The 25,581-nt window shown below is 41.1% G+C and overlaps 1 protein-coding gene and 1 long non-coding RNA gene across 17 annotated transcripts in view; one reads left to right on the top strand and one right to left on the bottom strand.

Annotated features, from left to right (window-relative positions):
• The window catches only part of LOC109491996, a 181,800-nt gene that overhangs the window by 93,565 nt on the left and 62,654 nt on the right, over positions 1-25,581 (bottom strand). The window contains exon 4 of one of the 2 annotated variants that reach the window (XR_006586365.1): positions 22,413-22,803. The exons of the other annotated variant lie outside the window; for it this stretch is intronic. This is a non-coding gene — a long non-coding RNA (uncharacterized LOC109491996). The remainder of the gene's footprint in view (positions 1-22,412; positions 22,804-25,581) is intronic. 2 annotated transcript variants of the gene reach the window in all.
• IRAG1 (inositol 1,4,5-triphosphate receptor associated 1) overlaps positions 1-25,581 on the top strand; it is a 120,526-nt gene that overhangs the window by 75,923 nt on the left and 19,022 nt on the right. For 14 of the 15 annotated variants that reach the window (XM_006937098.4, XM_045038951.1, XM_019812056.3 and 11 more), the window contains 8 exons: positions 5,206-5,329; positions 10,962-10,992; positions 13,359-13,499; positions 13,988-14,119; positions 16,534-16,675; positions 22,445-22,494; positions 23,029-23,136; positions 25,503-25,567. In XM_006937098.4, coding sequence (XP_006937160.2) covers positions 5,206-5,329; positions 10,962-10,992; positions 13,359-13,499; positions 13,988-14,119; positions 16,534-16,675; positions 22,445-22,494; positions 23,029-23,136; positions 25,503-25,567 — 793 coding nt within the window. The remainder of the gene's footprint in view (positions 1-5,205; positions 5,330-10,961; positions 10,993-13,358; positions 13,500-13,987; positions 14,120-16,533; positions 16,676-22,444; positions 22,495-23,028; positions 23,137-25,502; positions 25,568-25,581) is intronic. The other variant, XM_019812053.1, reaches the window with a different exon arrangement.

The raw sequence follows: 25,581 nt of genomic DNA, 5'->3' as shown, positions 1-25,581 counted from the left end.
GAAGACAGCAAGTTTGGATTCGGATGTGCCCATGAAGAGCAACTTGGATGCCACAGTCTGACAGACCTAGTTTTGCATCCCAGTTCTACCACTAATTAGCTGGAACACTAGGGAATCTACTTAACTTAGTTGAGCCTGAGTTTCCTAGGTTGCAGTTTCCCCAGAAAATTAGCTTAGTAATATTTATTTTGCCAGGCTGTTATAAGGAATGAATGAGAAAGTACATCTAATGCAAGCTGATGTTTGATTAATTGTGGCTGTTGAAATCATTTTCATTATCCTGATCCAAGTGGCAACGTCTAGGAGGTGGTTGAATCTCTGGACCTGGAGGTTGAGAGAGATGTGGGAAGTTCCTCTAAGACCCCCCACCCCCGCCCCGCCCCAGTCTGAGCTCAGAGCTGTCAGATCTCAGTCAGAGAAAAGGCCAACCTGAGAAGATCAATCTGAGGAAAGTTTATCCCCAACCAGTAGCTTTGGCCCTTTGGGAATCTTCCTGGGTCTCAGAGCATCTTTAATCAGATGCTTGTAATCAGGCTTTAATCAGAAGCCTTTTCTAAGGCCTGGAGATTGCCAGAAACAAATGCTTTCACTGGAATGAGCTAATATAGGCAGATATTTTAAAAATAATTTTACTGCTAAAATACCCCATGTCCATTATCAAAATATTCAACTAATAGTGAAAAATATAAAGAGAATAAAAATAGTTTTTACTAAATGCCCTCTTCCCCCAAAATGAGGAAGGAAGATGGAAGATTATGCTAGATTGCTAGATGTACTTATTTTATTTAAAAAAAAATTTTTTTTCAACGTTTTATTTATTTTTGGGACAGAGAGAGACAGAGGAGGGGGAGGGGCAGAGAGAGAGGGAGACATAGAATCAGAAACAGGCTCCAGGCTCTGAGCCATCAGCCCAGAGCCTGACGCGGGGCTCGAACTCACGGACCGCGAGATCGTGACCTGGCTGAAGTCGGACGCTTAACCGACTGCGCCACCCAGGCGCCCCTAGATGTACTTATTTTAGATAAAAAGTTTGAAAATTTAATTGAACGTGAACTAAAGTGGAGTGAAACCATAGGACTTGCTGAATTTTGGTAATTTCTTCCTCCAGAAAATAGAGATTAGTTTTTAAAAGTTTAAAATACACGTTATGAAATGCATCAAGAGCTTGGAGTCATTGAGGTACTTCTCTCACATTACGTGTTTCAAAATGGGATTATTGGTTTCCTGCAGGGAAAGAAGAAAATGACAGCACTACTTCCCACCTTCATATTTCTTCCTATCTTTCCATCTCCACGTGATAAATTATTATTTTTATACTGTCAAGGTGGTAACAATTACTTCCATTCTGTAACCATAATTTCCATAGTTGTTTCGTCCTAAACTTATATGTAAAAGGATTTAATGCTTACCATCAATCCCTTTACTATGGCTCGCCATTCCCAAGCTTATGATTTTGTTTTATGTCTTGTTTAGATGGATTTTATTATCAATATTTTTCCTAGCAGGGCTCAGAGATGCTGTTTCCTGAATTCTAGCATGTTTGAAACCGTTGTCTTTATTCTTGAAGGACATCTTGGATGGTTTTAAATTCTGGGTCATTCTTTCCTTCAGAACTTTGTAGATGTTACACTGTGTTTAATGTTGTTGAGAAGTCTGAGGTCAGCTAATTTCTAGAACCCCTCAACCTCCACCTCTCTCTGTAGATGGCTTACTCTTTCTGTGAGGGTAGCTGGAGAAGCACTTCTTCATCCGTATATATTTTTCCCCTTTACATGGCATGTTCTTTCAATCTGCAAGTTCAGCTTTTCCTTCAACTGAGGAAATTTTTTCTTATATCTTTGAATATGTCCTTTGTTCCTTTTGTTTTGTTCACTAGTTCAGAGACATCTCTGTAAATTTCTCAACAATATCTCAACTACAGGTCCACTATTTCATCTCTAAATACTTTATTCTTTCTTTCTTTGTGTTCTTTGTATTCATCTCAATCTCCCCCACCCTCCTTACTAATTCAGTTTGAGGCCATATCTGTTTAATTCCTTCATATTTCCAGCATATTGATTAGTTCTATATTTTTATAATTTTCCTCAGTTCTGTTATTTTAGTCTTTGATTTATTTCTTCAAATTGTAATCTCCCGTCTTCGTGTGATCCTCTTATCTCACTTTTGATTTCCTATTTTCATTTTTCTTCAGGTTCTAACTTCTCCTGAGTCAAAGAACTTTTCACAAAAATGTATTTTTGATGTGTTTCTTAACTCTATGCTTCCACAGGAGACATCTGTCTCCTTCCTACATGTTTTCTGTCTTCTTTCCTTTATACCTTCCTCTCTTCTTTCCTTCCTCTTTTGACTATAGTATTTGTGGATGTGTGCCATGCCATTTGTTTTCATTTTACTTCTTTTTGAAATGAATATTTTCACCTGGATTTTCTCTTTACCTGAGAAATATTGTGTAGGTCAATTTTCATGGACTCCTTCCTACCTTATTTAAGATCTCTGTTCTCCCACAGTGCTTAGCTGAGGACTGGGTATTTTGTGTCTGCTTTGTTACTACTTAGGTGGTAGGGTAAAGGGGAAGTTCAGATGGAGTTGTGGGTAGTGGTGTTCGTGGGATTGGTTTCTGCTCTTTTATTATAACTTTGTTCATAGTTCAACATGTGAGTTTATTATACCACTCTGTGGGTATATCTTATTCTTTTGGGTGGGTAGTGGTAGATATTTCCCCAATTCAGGGTAGAACTGTAGAGACAATCTGCCCAGGTGTTTATTTTCCAGACTTGATGCAACTATTCCCAGCAGCCACTCTAACTCCCTTGCCACAGGAAGGAAAAAACAGGCAAAATCCAAGGAGTGTGGCCACTATGCTATTTCTCAGAAGTGGTGATCAGGGATGGAGGGCAGCTTCAACTGGGGCTTTCCATATGTCTCCTGCCCTCACTTTAGTGAATGGGCTTTTTTATTTATTTTTTCTTTTGTCTTACTTTCTGGTAAATCCCTCCACATTGTTTGAGATAATCAGCTCTGGTAGAATGCTGTGCAATCATTCTGCCTTTCCTCTCCCTTCCTACTCAGTAAGAAAAGCAAACAGCAGCACAGGCAGATTTTTCTCTTGTTGGAGTATTGTTGTAGTGGTATTGAGATCCTTCCACTCTGAAGAAACTTTCTGACTCTCCTATGGAGGCTGCCTGCTCAGCCCCCTCGGTCCACTTCCCTTCTCATTCTGTGGTATTACACTGTCAGAATTTTCCTTCATACATCTTCCTCTCAGTAATGGTTCTTTGAGGGAAGAAAAAAGGGCTATCAAGGGTGGGAGTTCTACATTTATTCCTAGTAATTTTGTTTGCTCAAACCATTATTTTAAAAGATTATTATCTTTTCTTATATTTGAGAGCTGCTGGTATATTTATGGTTGGTTTTAAAATTTTTTGTTATTGTCACTTTTGTTGAGTTCAGGAGGAGAGTGGCTGGTTCTAGGACCCACCAGTTCTGGGATCACCCTTCAGACAGCCATCTTAGCAGGGCTAGAAGGCCGTAGCTAGTTACTTTTTTTGGTAGGGGAGGGGAGGCTCAACATAGGAGATTTCTCTAGTCAAAAGCCCCTGTATGGCTTTCACTCAATTATTAGATCTTGTATGATTCAATCAATCATACAGATTTCTCAGGAGTCCACTGCTGGGTACAGTGTGGATACATCAAGGTACAGTGAGGCCAGAGGCACCACAGGGTTTACCGTCTGTCACATGAAAATGTCAGAAAGCAGTAGGGGCCGGGACATAACCCAAGAGATGACAGGTAACTAAAATAACATCTAGCCCAATCTTTTATCCAAAGAAGAATCACTAGCTACCCCATTTCTGACAGATGGCCCTTCAGACAGTGCTAGGATATCTTAAGTGTCAGAAAACTCCTGAACACTGTTTTGTTATCGGAAAGCTCAAAATACTTAAATATTCTTTACCTTGAGCCAAACTATAACTCCTCTTCTCTCTGCATGGTCTCCTTTGGAGAAGCTTCTAATTCACATGACTCCTAATCTAAGCTCCATTTGGATGGCTACCACAAGTATGCCTATAGTCCTGATCTCTAGCCTGGCCTACAATTCTGGAAAATTACTGAGCAGGTTGAAAACCTATTGCATCAAAACCCATGAGAGATGGTAGAACATGGATAACTATAAAGTCCTGCATGCGAATAAAAAGTAACTATTGTATGGGATGAAGATACCTGATTTGGCTCTAGTAAAAGATATTTGAGGCTTGTAATCCTAAATGTACTGTGAGCCCATAATAAGGCACAGCGAGTCTATGCTGCCTGAATAACAAATGTCAATACCAGGGACATTTGCCAATATCTTTCTGAGCTAAGAGCTTGTTAGGACACATCTGGGCCTCTGGTACAGCAACAACCAGAATGTGTGCAGGCAGGGGATGATATCTAGGAACCGTGGTCCATAGTCCATGAGCAGTTGGGAAATAAGGCTACAGCCTGGAGAAGGGAAGTTTTAGAGAGGTACAAAAGCTGTCTTCAAACAGGAGAAAGATTTATGGGAAAGAGAATACTTGGTTTGTTCTTTCTGCTTTCAGAGCACAGCCCCAGGATAGTTTTATGAGATAACAAAAGGCTGTTCATTGGTTCTGTTGACTAGGAGGCATCAATTTCTGAGGCCTGCAAAAGATCTAACTACGTTACCCTGGAAAAACCCTGTTTCTATTTCTGTCTATGGGGATATGGAACCAGATTTCTAGGTGGGACACAGATGAGTGAACCATTGAATTCACTTGAGGAAGAATAGTTGGGCAACAAACCTCCTGAGAAGCCTGCCAAAGAGAGGGGATTTTTCCAAACATTATAGCCAAAGAGCAACCAGCTTCCAGTTGTCAGAAACCAACCTTGAAACCCAGACATGAGAGCCTGCTTGGTACTGTGGATAGCAATGGGAAGAACTAGAATTTAAAGCAGATGAAATTGGTTTAAAATCTGACTACGCCATTTACTAGTTGTGTGACATTAATTACTAAACTTGCTGAGTCTTGGCTTACCTACCTATAAAATGAAATGATTAAGTTCTAGCTCATTGGATCATTGTGCAAATAAAATAACAATTATAAAGCCCCTGCCATATAACTAGGTTCTTATAAACTGAAGCAAGTTGCCAACAGTGCTACTGTGATTTCAGACATTTTATAAGTTAAACACTTTTTTTTTCAGGGCTCCCTTCTGAACACTCCTCAGGTATTGAGGAAGATGAGTCAAAGAGTGGCTTGGATGTCATGCCCAATATTTCTGACATGCTGCTGCGCAAACTGCGGGTCCACAGATCTCTTCCTGGAAGGTAAAATCAGGGCATAAGTTGCATAAGACCCTGTATTGAGTGGGCCCTGTGTTAGTCTCTGGATGGGACACAGTGGAGCACCAGCCTTGATTTTTGACTCCAGAAAGGTCAAAGTCTAATGGTCTAGACAGGGCTAATTCATCCAAAATAAAAAGAATAATAAAAAGCTATGTAAGGTGGTTCCAACTCAAAGAGCAGGTGGGTTTCATAGGTGGGGGCATGAGGTATCACCAGAGGCTAATGGCAGCAGTGGGTGGTAGACTTTGGGCCAGGAGACATAGTTTCAATTCGAGATCTACCATTTACCCATAACTGAAAGATTCTAGGTCTGATATCTGCATAGATAGAGATGTAGAACATTTGGAACCACACAAGGGTTGCTTGGGGAACCTACCAGGTTCTTCCACATGTGGGGAGAAAGTGACTTCACTTGCCAAGCCTCAACCTTCTCACCTATACAACAGAGGTCATAAGTGCTCTGTCATTGGTAGGGTGCTGCACTAGCTAAAGGAGAAAGTGTTCAAGCTGGGACCTAAAACCATGTCAGCACATGACAGACTCTTGATAACTAGATTGAAAAGCAAATAGTTTGGAGCATGAAGGAGAAAAGAGAGGGTACCACTAAGCAGTAAGAATTGGGTGGGTGTCTGCAATTGAGGCATCCTGCCAAGCCCAAGCAACCTGGAGACTAAACTGTTGTGGGAGTGCACTGGGGGGAAAGGCTATTAGGAGGACCATTCAGACATAACAGAACCCACTGATTTGGGGGTAAATATGAAAGGAAAACAAGTTTTACCCAGGGAGTGTGATGTGTTCAAACTGCAAACCATCATCACCTAAAACACAGAGTCATCAGGGCAATACTCAGAGGACCTAGCGACTAAGCCAGCATCAGGAAAAGTGCCAGAAACAAGTCAGAAGCAGGCTGCATCCACAGCTGGAGGAGGGCGTGGCTTGGGCCAGTTCATCTCATAGAAGGCAGAGAGGGGCTGTCCAGAGGAAGGAAACTAAAGGAGAAGCACTCTGAGCGCACTGCAGGTTACAGAGCATGTTTATATGCTGGGTGTCTTTTGGTGTTTATGACAACTCAGTGAAGCAGAAAAGGAAGATTTTATTCATCTTCAGTGAGGGAAAAGAGGCAAAGAAACATGTTAGCAAGTCACAGAGTCAGGAATTGAACTCAGCATGGGCTGACTGCAGACTCAATGCCTTTCCATCTATACCAGGGGCCTGTCACAATTACCAAAACAACCATTGATACTCTTGTCTGTAGTGAACAAGGCTGGTCAGTGGTGTGATTGGCTTCCTTTTCCTCAGGAAAGTTGAAGATAATTAGTATCATTAGAGCACACCTCCAGCTAATTAAATTCCCTCAACTTCCCCAGGAGAAGAAGACTGAGCACTTCTATTTTCCTTGAGTAAGTCAACAGCTACTAGCTACCAATAATGAGGCCAGACAGGGCCTGCATGGGCCTGCACAGTCAGTGAATAAGATCAGCTTCTGAGCATGTGGTCCAGACTCTCAGATTGAGGTCAGTGGCTCTCATGCATTGTGCCAATAGCCATATTGCCCATCCCCAAACTTCCTGCTCCAACCACCAAATCAGGCTCCCTGCTCCTGGCCTTCATAGAGGCTGTGCAACTTAGTCCACTGGCTGGGCCCAGAACTCTCTATCCCTGGTTTGGAGGGTGGAATAGATGGGCAAATAGTCATGTGAGACATTGACCAACAGGGGGAAGACAGAGGTTTAAGAATCCTTCCTCCAGAAGAAATATGGGGAAATTACACTTGAGTTTTAATATGAAAGAGTTAGTTTCATGATCTATATGGGCTATGTGAATTGGGACTGGACCATACAAAGAAGGAGCTCATGGAGTCAGCAAGTTGAATGAATTCAGTAGAAAAACCAGGGACCGAACACAAATTAGGGACACAGTCAATGGTTGATTAACAAGAGTGTGAAGAGAACATGTTACTGGGTCAAAAACCAATAGGAGCAATAAATAGGAATTTAATCAATAAATATTCGTTGCCTATTTTATGCCAGACATTATAATGGAGAACAAGCAGACACAGTCCCTGTTCTCATGGCACTTACATCCTAGGTGGGGAAACAAATAATATTTAAGTAACTAAATGAATGAGTTCAGATAGCAAAGCTGCTAAGAAGACCATGATATAGGCACATACAGAGATGACAAAGGAATGGAACATTCAAGGGTCAAGGACGGCCCCAGTGATACAGTAACCATTAACCTAAGACATGCAGATGACAAAATGAAGCCATCCATGCAAAGATTTCCAGACAAAAAGCACAGTGATTTTAACAAATGATGCTGGGATGACAGGATAGCCACATGCAAAAAAGTAAAATTAGAATAACTTTACCTCACACAATACACAAAAATGAGCTCAAAATGAACCATAGGCCAAAATTTAAAAGCTAATGCTATCAAACAATTAGAAGAAAACATATGAAGAAATCTTCAATACGTTGGTTAGTCCATGGTTTCTTAGATATGACACAAAAACACAAGCAACAAGAGAAAAAATAGATGAATAGTATTTCATCAAAATTGAAAACTTTTATGATGCAAATAATATCATTAAGAAAATGAAAAGACAACCCACAGAATGTAAAAAAATATTTGCAAATCATGTATTTGATGAGGGATTTGTTTCCAGAATATATAAAGAATGCTCATAACTCAATAAAAAAGAGAACTATTTTTTTATGTTTATTTATTTTTGAGAGAGAGAGAGAGAGACAGAGAATGAGCAGGGGAGGGACAAGAGAGGGGGAGACACAGAATCTGAAGCAGGCTCCAGGCTCTGAGCTGTCAGCACACAGCCTGATGTGGGGTTAAACTCATGAACTGTGAAATGATGACTTGAGCTGAAATTGCATGCTTAACTGATTGAGCCACCCAGGTGCCCCAAAAAGATACTATTTTTTTTTAAATGCAAAGGATTTAAGTACACACTTCTTCAAAGAATAAGCACATGAAAAGATGCTCAATGTCATTAATCTTTAGGGAAGATTAGGGAAATGCAAATCAAAATATTAATGAGATACCATTTCACATCTACTAGAATGGCTATAATAAAAAAGATGGACAATAACAAGTGTTGGTGAGGACATGAAGAAATTAGAGTCCTTAGTAAAATGATGCAGCCCCTTTGGAATAACAGTTTGTCAGTTCTTCAAAAAGTTAAAAATGTATTTCCATATGGCCTAGCAATTCTACTCCTGGGTATATAAGAAAAATAAATAAAAATATGCCTCTACACAAAAACTTATAAATGTTCAATAACAGCATTTTCGTATTGGCCTGAAAGTGGAAATAACCCAAATGTTCAGTAACTGATGAATGAATAAATAAAATGTGATATACCCATTCAATGAGATATTATTCAGCCACAAAAATGAAGTACTGATATATACTACCACAAGGATAAACCTTGAAAATATTAAGCTAAGTGAAAGAAGCAAATCACAAAAATCCACATGTTGTATGATTCCATTTATATGAAATTTCCAGAATAGGGAAATCCATAGAGTAAGAAAATAGATTAGTAATTGCGTAGGGGTGGGAATGGGGGTTGGAGAAGATAGAGATTTGATTGCAAATGGATACAGGGTTTCTTTTTGGAATGATGAAGTTCCAAAATTGACTATAGTGATTGATGGTTGTACAATTCTGTGAATATATTAAAAATTAATGAACTGTAAATTTTAAAGGGTAAATTTTATGATACATGGATTATATTTCAATAAAGCTATTATGAAAGAGAGTGGGGAGAAAAAGGAAAGAATAGTAAATGCTAAGTCCTGGGGCCATAGTGAGTGTGTATGAGGAACAGAATGGCCAATGGGTCTGGAAAATGGGAAGATGAAAGTCTGGTAGGGACTGGTTCACAGAAAACCTTGATTTTATTTTAAGGTCTATTAAGGGAGTTTAAATTCTGAGGCAGGCAATGCCACCCCAGTCTCCTTGTATGTCATCTGCTGGGCTTCCGTCATTTTTGGAAACCCATGGCTCTGTCCCCTAGCTGTCTATACCAGTTCATAAGACATAGCTCTCTGCATCAGGAGCTGGCCATGTCTTGTGGCTTTTTAAATTTGAATCACACTTCCCTGAGTCCTCAGGGCTTTATACATTTTAAACAATTGTGTTCTATAGCAAAAAAAGCAGAAAGTAAATTATCAAAATAGATGAGTTTGGTTAATAATGAAAATATGTATATTTTATATACTATCCAAATAAAGCCAGGAGTCAAAGGCAAGCTCAGTGAGTTTTGATAAATTTGTTTAAGCAATATGTGCTCTATATGACAATCAAGATTATGTTGGCTGGCTCTCAGAGGAAAGAGCTTGATGGGTGGGGTTGTGACAAGCATTGTAAGCATCAAACATCTTTGCAGTTGTTTGTCCCATGTTCTGTACTCTGCTGACTTGATGGCGATGGGGTCTTGTTGCCTCATCCTCACAGGAAGGCTCTCATAGTCCTTTGTCAGGGGTGAGAACCAGCCCCTTGCAGAGATAACTGACCCCTACCTTTGCTCTTGGGGTCCCTCCACACGCGTCAAAAGGAGGAAGCTGTGTTTCCTGAGAATCTTATCGATGGCATGCTCTGTTGCCAAGTTCTGTGACGCTTGTAGGACTCCTCCCAGTGCTCCCACCCCAGCACAGGAAAGGGCCTGTGCATTATTTACGTTGTCTGGGTTTCAGAACAGGACTAGCTTTAGTCACCAGCAAGAGAAGCAGCAGCAGAGTGAGTGTGCAGACAAAAGGATGGCTAACTGTGGGAACCACACACGAAGAGGAACCTCACAGAAAGACACCTCTGTGCTGGCTGGGACTTTCTTGCCTCATCTCTAATTCCACCCAGTAGAGACGGTTCTCACTGTAGAGAGGAACTCTGGCCACTCTTTCCTACCTTGTATTCTCTGGCCCACCTGCTCTCTTGTCACAACCCTCAGAGACAGGAGGAGGGCCTGGCTTTGCAGACCTGAGTATCCCCCCCACAAAACTATAAAGGCTATTCAGATGTGTGCAGTTTATAAAGTACATAGCATATACATTTTCTTACTGAGTCTTTACAACAAGCCTGTGAGTTAGTCATAATAATAGCTAAATCTTCTGAGTGACTACTCAGTGTGGATGTCATGTATATACAAACATGTATACATACACACATATACACATTTATACATATACATGTGTGGATGTCATATATATGTGAATATATACACACATACATTTATACACACACATACATGTATATACATTTATTCCTTAGAATACTCCTGCAAAGTAGATATTATTCCCATTTTACAAACGAGCAAACTTAAGTAACTTGTCCAAAGTCCCAGACAGTTGAGGCGCTGATGGAGGACTGACCCCAGGATCTATTATTTTCCACCACACTTCCTCTGTAGGAGTCAATGTCTGAGCAAATATCTCATCACTACAGAACTCACACAAAGTGTACCCTGCATCTTTTCCATCTCACCAATTCTTCTTACTACATTTCTGGGCATACATAGTCTGCTGGTTGTTCAAAGTCACTTTCTGGTTTATTTCATAGGTTGGACACAGTTCATTTGCATGTCTTTTCTTTTTCACAGTGCCCCTCCGCTCACTGAAAAGGAAGTTGAGGTAAGTGATTCCAGTGCTTTATGAAATTTAGTGCTGGAGCTTTATGGGGTTTATAGAAAACATTCCCTTCTCTAGCCCCTGTCCCTGACAATTGTATACAAAAATGAGAATACATGACTGTTAGGTAATATGGACGTTGAGATCAGCCCTATTGAACTGCTGAGACTCCCACCCCAGGTAAAGGAAGATTTTGGCAAATTTGGTCAGAGATAAGAATGTGCTGGAAATTCTACATTTCTTCAAGGATGATTTATGCTTTTTAAAAGGATGACTTAGATACACAAAGTTAGCTGGGAGGCAGCAGAACTCAATCAAATTTATTTCAAAATTATTAACAGCTGGCCAGATTTCAAGTTTTAAACTTTGGTCCAAAGGAAAAAGTTATTTCCCTTTTGAGGATTCCAGACGTAAGGAAACTTGCTCAGCCAAGGTGACAGGCTGTGCTGTCAGCTCTCCAGCCTTCCCTGATTCCTCCAATACTCCCCTTAGGGCCTCCTTGTCTCTGTAGAGATGCTATCCCAATGGGTTGGTGAGTGAGCTGAGAGGAACTTGTCTTCATTTCATTGTGGTGAAGGGGTAAATGGACAAAGAGAACACGTCCCAGGTGAGGTGGTGAGGACCTATGATGCCAGCACTAGTTTCCAAGACAATTATATTGGAATGGATAGAAGGAAGGGAAGAAGAACATGGATGAGTTCAGAATGTCTTTACACACAGGTTAGGAGGATAGAAGGTTTTAAAGTCTTTATAGAATGGTTTGCCACTGATAATAAGAAGATTAAAATACCCTTCCTGAGACCCAGTGGGCTGGATAAGTAGAGGAAGACAGACAATGTGAAATATCTGCCACAGATAGTAACAATTACCTTGCACACAGACATTGTTCATCACACATTCCTATCCATCCTTTCAGCTGGTCCTCCAGTCAGCTCAGAGTAACAGATAGAGCAGGAATTAGAACAAAGGAGGAAAGTGATGAAGTGATGAAATAACTTACCCAAGGTCCCAGACCCAGCACTTAGCAGAACCAACCCTGGGACCCAAATATTCTGTCTGAATTCAGGACTCTTTATATCACACTTCCATGAAGGCGATAACCCAGGTATAGAAAGCTAAACAGTAAGCATTATTGATAAACTGACTGGACTGAGGTTTGGGTAGCACAGAGACCACTAAACCAGTGACATTGGTGAAGACAGTCTGTGGGTGGTTTGTTTAATGGCTGGCTTCTGTCCTCAGATGTATGCTGACACAATCAGTGCTCAGCATGATGAAAGTAGCACAGGTGTTGAATAGTCTAAGGTGTCAAATAGTCTAAGGTTGAATCCTGGCTCTATTACTTGCGTCACCTTAACCAAGTTAATGACCTCTCTGGTCTCAGTCTCTTTACCCATAGGGTGGACATAACAGTTCCTATTGCAGAGGGTTTTTGTGGGGTTAAATGAGCCAAGGTGTGCAGAACTCACAGCAGTGCTAGCATATAGTAGATGTTCAATGAGGAGTAGCTTCCTATAGTGCCATCATTGTTGTTATTGGGTCAGTTTAAGGCCTTAAATTCTCTGTCTGGAGATGTCTACCCACCATGGGCCATATCACATGAACTTCAGAAGCTCAGACAGAGTTAGCTTACTCCAAGCGTGTAAATCTGCTATCTCTTGACTCAGGGCAAATGAAGGCCATGGTTTCCTGTGTAGAGACCATCTGCCTATTTCTCCTCCTCAGTAGTTTCCTATTATACCAGGAATTTCATGTTTGCTCAAACCACCTTGCAAAGTTTCATTCATGCATCCTGCATTTTTGGCATGAAATATTTGTTCCAGGACACTTTTCCTAACAGAATCATACCTGGCCTTATTTAATCTCCTGACACCTTATTAAAGCTGCTTTCCACATAGGATTTGTAATACTCAGGTAAGATGCTGGTTGAAGTTTGCTTTAAGACAACACGTCTTACATTTTAAATGGAGTTTCTTTAAATACAGTGGTTCTATGCAAAACCTCCAAAACACACATCCAATGAATCCTAGCATGAATCTAAACTGCTTACACAATGAGCTGAGTTTACCTAAACCTAAATACAGGATATTTTCTTAAAATTCAGGTAAAAGTAAAGTGTTATTCTCTTATTATTTTCAGTAAAATGCATTTGGTCTTCTGGTCCTGAAAAGGACCTAGCACGAACCTTAGGTTATTATTTCACCATCTTTTGTGCAGTTTACTATGAAGGAGAGTTTCACTTGTACCTGGCTGCTTTGGTGATTGGTTCCAGGAGCTACTGTAAAATGCTCGTGCAAGAAACATACCTGCGACCTTATTCCCTGTAATAACTCCTCCTAGCACCTCTCCCACACTCTTGTTCCCAACAGAACGTGTTTGTACAACTGTCCTTGGCCTTTAGAAATGACAGCTACACTCTGGAATCTAGAATTAACCAGGCTGAAAGGGAACGTAACCTGACAGAAGAGAACACAGAGAAGGAACTGGAAAACTTCAAAGCTTCCATTACGGTAATTGTAGAGCCTGATTGGAGAAACCCTAGAGGAGGGACTGTCTCCTAGGGCTATGCCAGGGGTCCTGCTTTCTTAGTCACCAACTAGAGTATTCTGACATGAGAAATCAGGTGAAGGTCCTGAGCCAAACAGAGTCTTCCTCAGAGAGCTGAGAGGAAATGAGGTAGAGACCTAAAGGCCTGGTTACCTCAGGGCTGTGGGTAAGGCCTCCAAACCCTCAGCAGCTTCTCAGGAGGAGTCTAGGTGACCTGGGATGACAAAGGGAGCACCTTGGGGACCAAAGGCCTGGATGTGATTCCCTTCTTTCAGGCCAGCCATGTATAGAGTGTCCATGTTGGGATTCTCCAATCCCCAGAAGAAGGTGTAGCCCAGGCCTTGCAGAGGCTGCTCCTTTCAGCCAGGATGGGGAACCGGGCTCATTGTGACAGCCCAAGTCATGTCTTGGTATGTGAGGACCCCAAGTGATGTTCCTTGTCACTTCCCAGTCCTCAGCTTCACTATGGCACCACTGTGAGCACCGGGAGACCTACCAGAAACTGCTGGAGGACATTGCTGTCCTGCACCGCTTGGCTGCCCGCCTCTCCAGCCGAGCTGAGATGGTGGGGGCCGTCCGCCAGGTAAGCCTCTCCAGCTTCCAGCCCTCTGACCAGCTCTGCTCTGTCCACAGTAACTAGAGCAATAATGTAAGCAGTGACAACTATAGACACCAGTTATCGATGGCTTCCTTTGTGCCAGACATCTGTATATTATTGTGTTTTATTTACTAAGAGTATTTTTGGTGGACCGCTAAACCTTTGAGGTGTTCCTTGGATAAAGCTTTCTGTGGACATGCAAGTTTGGGAACTGCTGCATACTATCATCCTTTCTTGGTTATTTCTAATACATATTGGCACCATCAAGGCTTTGAGAAATCCTATACTGAAAAAGCCTGTTTAATTTTTACCAGTGTGTTTCCCTAATATATTTGACTGAAGAACCATAAAATACCTATTTTCTCATAAAACATCTATTTAACTCCCATGGAACTAGTATTTGGCAAACATGCTTCAGGAAAAACTGCTTTGTTTCATTTAAGCCTCCCAGCAATCCTGTAAATATCCTTTCCCCCTGAAGAAGACATGAAGCTTCAGAAAGGTAACAGCAAAAGTAGTGGCAGAGCTGGGGTGCAGGCCCAGATCTGGCTCCCTTTCAGCCACTTTGAAGTCCTAAAGCTCATAGGACACTGCCCTGGTCCAGGATGGTGTTATGGGATCAGACTGCCTGAGGCCTTATCTTGGCTCCACTAGGATTCACTGTGTGACCTCAGGCCAGATACTGAACTCTCCATGTTCCAACTTCTCCAACCAATGAAGATGATGATAGTATCTGCCATAGAGGGTTACTTGCAAAGTACGTAGATGTTATTATCACTGTTGCTAGTACCGTGCTCACCTATCCTGCTGCACTGGTTGCATTATTAGGGTGTTCCTAGAGTAGAGCCTAGAGCAGTCCTTGTAGAATGAAGGAAGGACAAGCCAGTGGGCTGCCCCACCCCTGTGTTCTTCCGGAGAAAGGGCACCTGACTCAGCAGCTCGCCCAGGAAGTCACTCTGGCTGGGGGAAGCAACAAAGGGAGAGCTCAAGGGAAGTGTCTGGTCCCAGCTCCTGGCTGCAGGGAACTTTTCTAGGGAATACTCATTGAGTATGTCCCACTGTGGCCAGCAGGCCCTGGGCTAGGCTCACCGAGGGATCCAATGAGGATAAGCAAGGGAAACTCTTCCTCATTCTGTATGGCCCTCCCAAATGTGTTTCTTGGCCCATGAACTGTTCATAGAAGTCTTCAGCCTTCTCCACATGGCTTTCCCACCCCTAACTTCAATGTCTTCCATGTTGGTCCTCATCTTTCTCTCTGGTCCCACCAGACTGGTCCTGGCACTTGTCTTCTCTTTCCTAGTTGCACTCACTGCTACCAGTCTCACCCCTTCAGTCTAGTCTCCACTGGTGGCCTATGTCACTTCCTTACCTTAAGATATTCGATGGCTCTTTTCCTTCAGAAAAAGTCCAAATTCCTTAGTGTTCCATTCAAGGTCCTTCACAACTCAGCCCTAACTACCCTTTCTTGTTGGAAACAAACCCAACTGCTTACAGATTTCTACGTAAGTAGGATGACCTGTACTCCACTGGTTTTCCAGGCAATCCTGACATGTGCCTACTGTCCCCGCATAATTCTTTAAATTTTTTTAAAAAGTAGGCTCCATGCCTAACATGGAACTTGAACTCACAATCTCGAGATCGAGAGTTGCATACTCTACTGACTGAGCCCAGCATAATTCTTTTTTTTTATTTTATTTTTTTTTCAACGTTTATTTCATTTTTGGGACAGAGAGAGACAGAGCATGAACGGGGGAGGGGCAGAGAGAGAGGGAGACACAGAATCGGAAACAGGCTCCAGGCTCTGAGCCATCAGCCCAGAGCCCAACGCGGGGCTCGAACTCACAGACCGCGAGATCGTGACCTGGCTGAAGTCGGACGCTTAACCGACTGCGCCACCCAGGCGCCCCGAGCCCAGCATAATTCTTAATAGCACCCCTTTAACTCTTCAAAGACTCCTGTCTGAAGGATAGATCCTCACCTAGGTACAAGCCCTGTGATGTTCTGCTTCTGGACCTTTATTCTTGGAGTCCACTGGCCTGAATCTTTTTGTCTCTCCTACCTATATCTTCATGCCCAGATGCTGCCCATACCCCACATCCACTTCACTCTACCTCCAGGAAGCCTCCCTGACCCACTCTCTCTGCAGAGAGGACTTCTCCACCTCTCATCTCCTCAGGCATTGTGGCTGTGCTCGTTCTTGTCCTCCCTGAGTGCAAGTGCCTAAATCCCCCTCTCAGCTCACATCACAGACAGCAAAATCTTAGAGGGCAGAGTTACACCTAAGATTGGTCCCTGTATCCTTTTGATTGTCCCATCCCAGAGCCTAGCTCAGAGCAAGCAAGTGCCAACAAGCCTTTCCTCCAACTTCCCTGTGTGCTCAATGCTCTCCTTTCCTTCAGGAAAAGCGTATGTCAAAGGCAACAGAGGTAATGATGCAGTATGTGGAGAATCTGAAGAGGACGTATGAAAAGGACCATGCAGAGCTCATGGAGTTTAAAAAACTTGCAAATCAGAATTCAAGCCGCAGCTGCGGCCCCTCTGGTAAGAAACTAGGCTCCTGCCCCCATCTTGACCTTGCAATGTGGTCTCTGATAGCTCTAGGCCAGGATCACATCTATTAGTACAGCCCAAGGACATGCTTTTAGTTGAGCAAGGATCACTGCCCCTGCCCAGTGCTGCCCATGGGGGCCTCACAGCAGCTGCTTCAGTGAGCCTAGAGGCCTGGAACCAGAAAATATGAACAGTCCCAAAGCAACTCCTGACACAATTAACCACAGCGGTTGACCACTGATGTGAAGCCCAAAGGCTGCAAGAGCTCACTCTACTTGATGAGAATGACAGACTTCAGACTTTGTAGTCTTTGTGCTTTGGGGCCAACACATACTAAGGAATTTGAGCTTTATCCTAGAAAGCAATAGATTTTAGTCAGGGAAATGACATGATCATTTATGGAATTCAGAACATTCCTTCTGATTACAGTGTGGCAGTTACATTACTGGGGTAGAGCCAAATACAGGGAAACCCACAAAACTGCTATTACAATAGTCCAGGTAAGGGATGAGTCTGGGCAGTGGGGGTGGCATGAGGGCCTGGCTAAAGGAGATACTGCTGAGATAAATAGCAGATTCATGGGAAAGACACATGTTTCAAAGAAATAATCTTTTAAAAAAATGTTCTATACAATTGCTATAGGAGCACAGAGGTGATTCTGCTTGAAGGAATCAAGGGAAGTTTTACAGAGGGACAGCATCTGGGCAGTGTTTCAAAGTAAAAATAGTAGTTCTCTAGGCAAGAAGGGGAGGTATCTCCCGGGTAGAGGAAACAGCATATACAAAGATGTAGGGTTAGGATGGGAAGACCATGAAACAAAAGTGTGATGATGACAGGTTGAAGGTAAGACTTGGTAGGCCAGGGCCACATGCCAGGCTATGCTAATAATTTGGGCCTTTGTCCTTAAGGCAATGAGGAGGCACTGGTGAGTTTACACCACATAACATGGTCAGATTCTATTTTTAGAAGATTTCTCCCACTTCAGAGTGGGCAACACATTAGGAGCGTGTAGACACTGATGTCTAGAAAGACAAGTTAGGAGGCACTTGCAGCAGTCCAGGACGAAGAGGACAGTGACCTGGACGAGGATCTCTGCTTGGGAGCTGTCAGGGTCTGGGTTCTGGCTGATGAGGATAGGACTAGCAGAAGAAAACAAACCTTTTAGTGACAGGAATCCCTGTGGAATGCAAACATCCGGGTTACCAAGAGCAGGAGGAGGGAAAGTATAACAGATGGAGAAACCTTTATAAACAGGAGGTTTCACAAGTTTCCTGGGGAATATCAGTGACACTTTCCAGAGTCAAAAGGCAGTGTACACATGCTCCAGACTGTCTGCTTTCGATCTTGACAGCAAACTCCTGATCCACAAGCATCTGGGCTTATAGCAGACTGCTCTCTGTCAGTGTTAGGAGTTGGGGAAGTTGCCACCAAAGAAATCCTAATACATGGGTTCTTGCATTATTGTCCTGGAAGGTACAAGGTCTCCTATAAACTGCCTTATCCAAGATTTATGGAATGAGCAGTCACCCATTCATTCATTCTAAAGACATTTACTGAACACCTTTGATGTGCCCCCACATGATACTGAAATATAGAAATAAAGGACACGCAGTCACTGAGATCCAAAGGAACTCCCAGCCTGTGGGGAAGGCAGAGCAGTAGAACCATCCCAGTGACAGCAGTAAGCAAGTCCCTATGGGGAGCACATTGCAGAGTCCCACATTCAGCCTGGGGATAGGAGAATGTGCTTACAGTAAGAAGGGAGATGGTAGCTGAATCTCAAATGGTGAATAAGTGTTTTTCAGATATTTGTTCCCACTGCATTGTTTTTCAGCCTGGGCTCGTGTAGAGGAGCCAGCATCCACCTAACAGGTGTGTCCGTTGGATACTCTATGACCATTCCCTAATAATGTTTGTTTTTAAGCCTTTACATGACTACTGGCAATCTGTGTCTATGCCTGAGACTCTGAAGACTACAGTGAAATAAAAATATCTCTTATTTAAGGAAAGGTGCTACACATTTAAAAAATAACATCAGTTATTTTTTTCTGAATATGAAACATACTGATAACCTACATTTTGGATTATTTCCTTAAGATGGATTTCTGGAAGTGTAAATACTAGCCTGGGGGAAACCAAATTTTATAAGGCTCTTCAAGAAAACTCTTTTCAAATAACGCATTGATATTTCCATGTAATGGGTAACAATAATGCTCAATTCATTGTGCTATTGATATTCTTGTCCTTTCCTTTAAAATTTTTTTTTGACTTTGATGGGTCAAGATTATATCTCATCTCATAGTTTGAATTTGTATTTTTGGCCTTTTCAAATGTTTTTTGGACATTTGTATTTCTACTTTTGTAAATTCTCTAATTATATCTTTTGCCTACTTGTAAGATTAGTATTTGGTTAATTTGTATGAATGCTTCAATATATAAAAAATATTTTCTGGTTCTGCTATTTTGGCTGACTGAAAAAGTTGAAACTCCTTGACCACAAGTGCTTAGATGTTTCTGCTAGATAAAATAAAGCAAACATTAGTTTAAAAGAATAGCTGAATCCACAGGAAAAGAAATTGAAATACTCAGATACAAGAAAAGAAAAGAGAACTGAAACCTGCAGCTTCCTTGGGTACAAGAGTCAGCTTCAATCATCTCAGTGCTGGGCTTTTGCACTTGCATGCAATCTGAGATGAGGTCTTGGACACCCATGACTGAGAGTTGACTATGAGACTCCTACAGAAAGTTAAGATTTTGCAAGACTGCATCTTTAGACAGAACTTGAACAAGAAAAAAACACTCCTCAAACAGCAGAGACACAAATCAAGGAAGTCTGTTTCACCCTGTAGTAGGAAAAAATACTTTCTCCTTTCTCGTAAGAAAAGTGTATGCCATGACAGAAGTTGTGATGCAATATGCAGAGAATCTGAAAAGAACATCACAATGATGCCTGTAGGGACTCTGTCAGAAACAAACATAAAGCCACCCTGGAGGGGCACACCCTTCATGCAGGACATACAAGATTCTGCTCACTGAAACCTCACTGAAGATTATTTTACAGTATAGAATTATAAAATACATAAGAAAACAATCTACCTTGAACAAGAATCATCTACTAAACAACAGGATTGTATCCTAAGGATTACAGAAAATAAAACAACCTGATAAGTTTTAAAAAGATATGTTTAAAATTATTAGAGGCATCAAAGAATGAATAAAAAAACATGAGAATAAACTAAAATTATCAAAAAAGAATAAAAAATAAAATAATAAAAATAAAAAAGGAAAGAACTCCTAGAAATGAGGATATGAGGAATGGAAATTAAAAACTCAGTATATTAGGTATAGTAGGTACTATAGTGGAGGTAGTTACTATAGTGGAGATTCTAGATCTTCTCCTTTCGGGCACACTTCTCCCAAGTTAGGTGATGCCATGTTAGGTGAATGCCGTGTGATTTGGCAAATAAAATGTGAGCAGAAGGATATGTGTCACCTTTGAGCTGAGGTCTTTAAGAAACTAGTGTGTAATTTGCCTTATATTTCTTCTTCCTCACATGACAACCATCACTGCTCCAGAATAGTAGAAGCTCCGTTAGTCTGAGGAAATGCAGAGTGAGGAAATGCAGAGCAGAGCCTTCTGCCAACTCAGAAGCAAATGAACATAAACAAATAAATTTTTATTGTTATAAGCCACTAAGACTTTGGGGTTGTTTATTATGGTAGCATAACCTAGTTTATTGGTACAACATTTAAATCAGACTGGGCACAGTTGAGGACAAAGATTAGCTAACTGAAGATAGATTTGAAGAAGTTACCCAAGTGCAGTTCAGAGGGATAAATTAATCAAAAATATAAAAGAAGGCAGACAGCCTCTCCTCTGTTGTCCTGTCCACGACTCCTTTGTGGTATATTCAATAAACTTATATTTCCTTTTAAAAATACTAAAAAAATGTTATAAGATATTATAAAATATGGGATACAGAGTATAAAATGAGAAAGTTCCAAATACCTTTATTAGCAGATCCACAAGAGGAGAATGGGAGAGAGAAAGTATGCAAAAAGGTTTTCCAGAATCTGAGAGTTTTTTGGAACTAAAGAAAGACATGAACCATTGGATTAAGAAAGCACAGTGAATTCCAAGCAGAAGAGATAAAAACACATAGAAGATGAAGTAAAAATTTTAAAAATAACTAGAGAGAGAAGACAGAGGGTTTACAAAAGACAGATAATTCTGAATAGCAATGGTGGTACCAAAAGACAATGAAGTAAAAGTCTTCAAGGAGCTGAGAGAAACAACTGTCCACCTAGAGAAAACAGGGCCAGCTAAACTATGATGCAAGCCTACAGGCCTGGTGAAGATATTTTGAGACAACAACTCAGAAAGTTTACCTATTACAGACCCTTGCCAAAAGAATAACTAAAGGGTGTGCTTAGGAAAGAATAAAATCGAGATCAAAAGAAAGGAGGAGGATGCAAGAGGTAATGGTGATCAGACATTTGTAAATGGGCGTAAATCTAAACAAGCATTCCGTATTGAAAACAATAATCATAATAATATGGGATTACAAAAACAAAGTAAACAAAACTACTAAAAAGCAACATAATTTGAAATTTGAGGGAGTTATTGTTTTAAGGTTTAATTAGGAAAAGAATAGAAATCATGATTAATTAAAAAATTTAAAGTCATGTAATATGAGGGCGCCTGGGTGGCTCAGTAAGTGATGCATCTGACTCTTGATTTTGGCTCAGGTCATGAGCTCAGGGTCATGGGATTGAGCCCCTCATCAGGCTCTGTGCTATGCATCGAGTCTGCTTAAGATTCTCTTTCTCTCTCCCTCTGCCCCTCTCCCCTGCTTGTACTCTCTCATAAATAAATAAATAAATAAATAAATAAATAAATAAATAAAAAGTCACATAATATGTTACAAATTTTAGTGGGTACATTAAAGATTAGAACTAAAATGCATAACTTCTACACCAATGTGCAGGCTGGAAGGGGTGGTAAGTAAAAAAAAATTAATGAAGTGAGGTAAATAGAAAAACAAGGGGGGAAATGTGCTTTTTAAGAGACATACCTAAAATACATGGATATGAGGGACAAACAGATATACAAGCTAGATAATATTGGTCAAACTGACACTGAATTGAGCTTTCAAAAACACTTCTCTGCACATATTAGTGTTTTCTGGTGGCAGTATTATCCAGATGTGGTAGAAGACATTTTATATAAAATATATCATCTAATGCATGTACTAAGGAGATGAAAATACAGGGTGCTGGTTTCCTTTGTTCCAAATTTTTTATAGATGACTTATTAAAACCACTTTGTCAACAATTTTCCATTATTTACTGATACCACATCTTCCTTGCTCATAATTTCACTGACTACATGTCCCTTAAATGAGCAAGAAATAACCCCAAAGCCTTGGTATCGCTATGAGTAGTTCTTCACATACTCATCAGGGCATTACCAGAGACTGTGCAGCGGTGTCAGGTGGATATCAGAGGTCCAAGATGGGCTTCTCATAGTGCCCAGAGGAGTTAGGATAAAAATTCTGTCCAGAAAAGTCCCACTCTACAGATAATTGTCTCAGGGGGTAGTGTCAAACTCAGTGTTCCCATCACTTAGGCTCTTAAACTATTCCTTGAGGGACAGTTCTGATAAACTGATATCTCAGCTTAGTTTCTGGCTACCCATTTTCTGCTGGAGCCTACTCTGAAAACTTACCTGACTTCTCTTCTCTGTTCCTCTTGCTGCAGAAGATGGGGTCCCTCGAACAGCGCGGTCCATGTCCCTCACACTGGGAAAGGTATGCATGTTCAAGGAATACCAGGGCTCCCAAGGGGATTACAAGAGATGTTGCCACAGTCACCCAGAAAGTCACTCATGCTTGGATCTACAGGTGCCAGAGAACCTCTGGACAGGGTCTCTAATTCAGTTTACCACACTTGCTAGTTCATCCTTCAACCTTCTCTTGCTCATGGTTTCTCTGACTGTACCATCCCCCAAATGAACACGAAATGATGCATAAACCGTGGTATTCCTAGACTTTTCATACACTATCCGGGATGTTATCCAGACTGGGGGTCATTTCTTTTCCATTTCTTCAGGATATAATCTAAAATAAGAACATGTTGAGAAATCACTCACCACTAACAGAAAACTTGGGTCAACTTTGGCCACTCTTTCCACACCAAGCCCCAACACCATCACCACCCCAAAGCCCAAATGTCCAGTGAATGTAATTACTTTAATTAGGAACTAGTAGGAATTTTCCAGGCTTTTTGAACTGTGGATGCTGTTCCCTCCATGACAGTGGGCCTGGTCACTTCTCTTCCCACAGAACATGCCCCGTCGGAGGGTCAGTGTTGCAGTGGTTCCCAAGTTTAATGCCCTGAACATGCCTGGCCAATCTTCCAGCTCATCACCCATCCCCTCCTTACCAGCCCTGGTGAGTATAATGATGCCCACCTCCCAACCCTCTTTAACCTCTCCCTTAGGGTCACTACTATGGGGAGTGGCCTACATGGCAGCAGGATCAAAAAGGAGAGGAAATTCCCAGCACTGATTCTAGAGTATGGGCTAAAAAGCTCAATATAGACCACGTCCCATGTCTTCCACTGCCCTGAGTAGAAGACTCGGTATCCTTGAGCAAGATGCTGGCTGCTCAAAGAGTATTCTTTGCAAATCATATTTCTTTCCATGTTTAAGCCACAATCCTCTAAAGTGGGCATGATGTTTTTCTTCCATTCTGCAATAGGTTTAAATACCTGAAGGTTTCATTGTGTAATAAGTGTTAGAGCTGAGCTTTTAACCCTAGGCTTTCTAATTCCAGGGCCTGAGTTCTTAAACCCAATGTTATCCTACATCAATTCTTTGCAGCATTAAGAAATGAAACTACTGAGGGGAAGGGGCAAAAAAAAAAAAGTTACAGAGAGGGAGGGAAGGAGGCAAACCATAAGAGACTCTTAAATACTGAGAACAAACTGAGGGTTGAAGGGGGGTGGGGGAGAGGAGAAAGTGGATGATGGGCATTGAGGCATCTGTTGGGATGAGCACTGGGTGTTGCATGGAAACCAATTTGACAATAAATTATATTTAATATAAAAAAAAGAAATGAAACTACTGGAATGCCCATTTAATAAGAGATTGATTAAACATACTTGGCCCTAAAAGGGGTTCCTATGCAGTCAAAAATGACATGAAAAATGTCCATAATTTATTATTAATAAAAAGGAATTTAAAAACAGCATATACAGTAGAATTCTGTTTTGTAGGGTTTTTTTTAAAGAAGTATATTTTCTATGTGTAGAGACAGTGAATTCTGTAAGACTATTAATACTTGTTATCTCTGGGCAATGATAAAACCACAAGTGATTTTTATTTTCTTCTCAATGCCTTTTTATACCTCTATAATAAGAATATATTGCTACTAATCAGGAAAAAATTCATTTCAGTTGTTTTAAACATACACAGTTCCTATATAACAAAATATTTTCTACATCCCAGGCTTTTGTGGATCTGGCTAATATTACGTCAAACTCTTCTAATTCTTTCTTCAGTTGCTTCTCTATTCTGTGTCCATGCCTAGCACTACTCTATAAGGAAACAATCTGATTGTGTAAGCAATAGATAAAATAGATTCGAGCTCTTTTGAGCCAATAGGTAGCAGTAGCTTCTTTCACCTCTTTTTCAATCATCTATGAAACTAACCTAAACTCCCAAATCACCCATTAAAACAAAGCAACCTAAAAAAAATTTTTTTTAAAGGAGCTTAGGGAGGGCCAGTTAGTGTGTTTAATAGACCTATTTCTGGTACTATATTAAATGTAAGAATATGTTTTCTAAATATACAGTTGACCCTTGAAAAATGCAGGGGTTAGGGACACCCACCCCCATGCAGTTAAAAACCCACATATAACTTTTGATCCCCACAAAACCACTGATGATCCGAAGCCATAATTACCAATAACATAAAAAGTCAATTAACACATATTTTGCACGTTATATGTATTATATACTGTATTCTTATAATAAAGTGAGCTAGAGAAAAGAAAATGTTAAGAAAATCATAAGGAAGAGAAAATACATTTATAGTACTGTACTGTATCTATAGAAAAAAAAATCTGTGTAAGTGGTCCTGAGTAGTTCAAACCCGTGTTTTTTAAAGGTCAACTGTGTATTCCTTTAGGCTAAAAGTTGGCAACCAGGGATATGTGTTAAAATCACAGAAGGTACTTCTAAAACATTGCCCAGGCCTCATCCCAAGATTCTGAATTGGATCAGTACTTTAAAAAAATCTCCCCCAGGTGATTCTAAGGTGCAGCCAGATTTGAAAACCATTTCTTAACCCAAATCCATTACAACAAAACAATGTGGTAGTCCTATGGAATTTATTATAAAGACATTTCTGATGGCTTGGGGTTTTAGGAATGACAGGGATCTCCTGAGGATTGTGCTTGGAGCTACATCTCCAGGGCAGTGATGGGCCTGTGTTTGGTAGGAGACCTGCTGATATTCAGTCCAAGTCAGTAAACAACCGTCTAAGAACTGGATGGCTCCCCTCCAGAAGGGAGCCTCAAGATGTAAATTCTTCACTCATGAAAACTTGGAAGAGGGGAAGTAAAAGGTGCAAGTTGCATGGGCCTCAGGGGGCACTAAGGAATGGAGCCCAATGTTTGGGCTTGATGCAGATTAGAAAGCAGGGGAAGAGGTGGGACGGCAGCAACCCCTTCCCAGCATTATCAGAGACCTAGCAGCTCTGGCTTCTTCCTTCCTAGCTGATCTTCAATTGCCTGTCTCCTATTTTTCATTCAGTCAGAATCAACCAATGGGAAAGGCAACCTACCTGCCACCTCAGCACTGCCTGCACTTTTGGAAAAGTAAGTTTGTTGAT

The sequence above is a fragment of the Felis catus genome, chromosome D1 (assembly GCF_018350175.1).
Source record: "Felis catus isolate Fca126 chromosome D1, F.catus_Fca126_mat1.0, whole genome shotgun sequence".
In the NCBI taxonomy this organism is placed as follows: Eukaryota; Metazoa; Chordata; class Mammalia; order Carnivora; family Felidae; genus Felis; species Felis catus.
The sequence above is the reverse complement of the archived record's forward strand: the minus strand, read 5'-3'. Positions and strand labels throughout refer to the sequence as shown.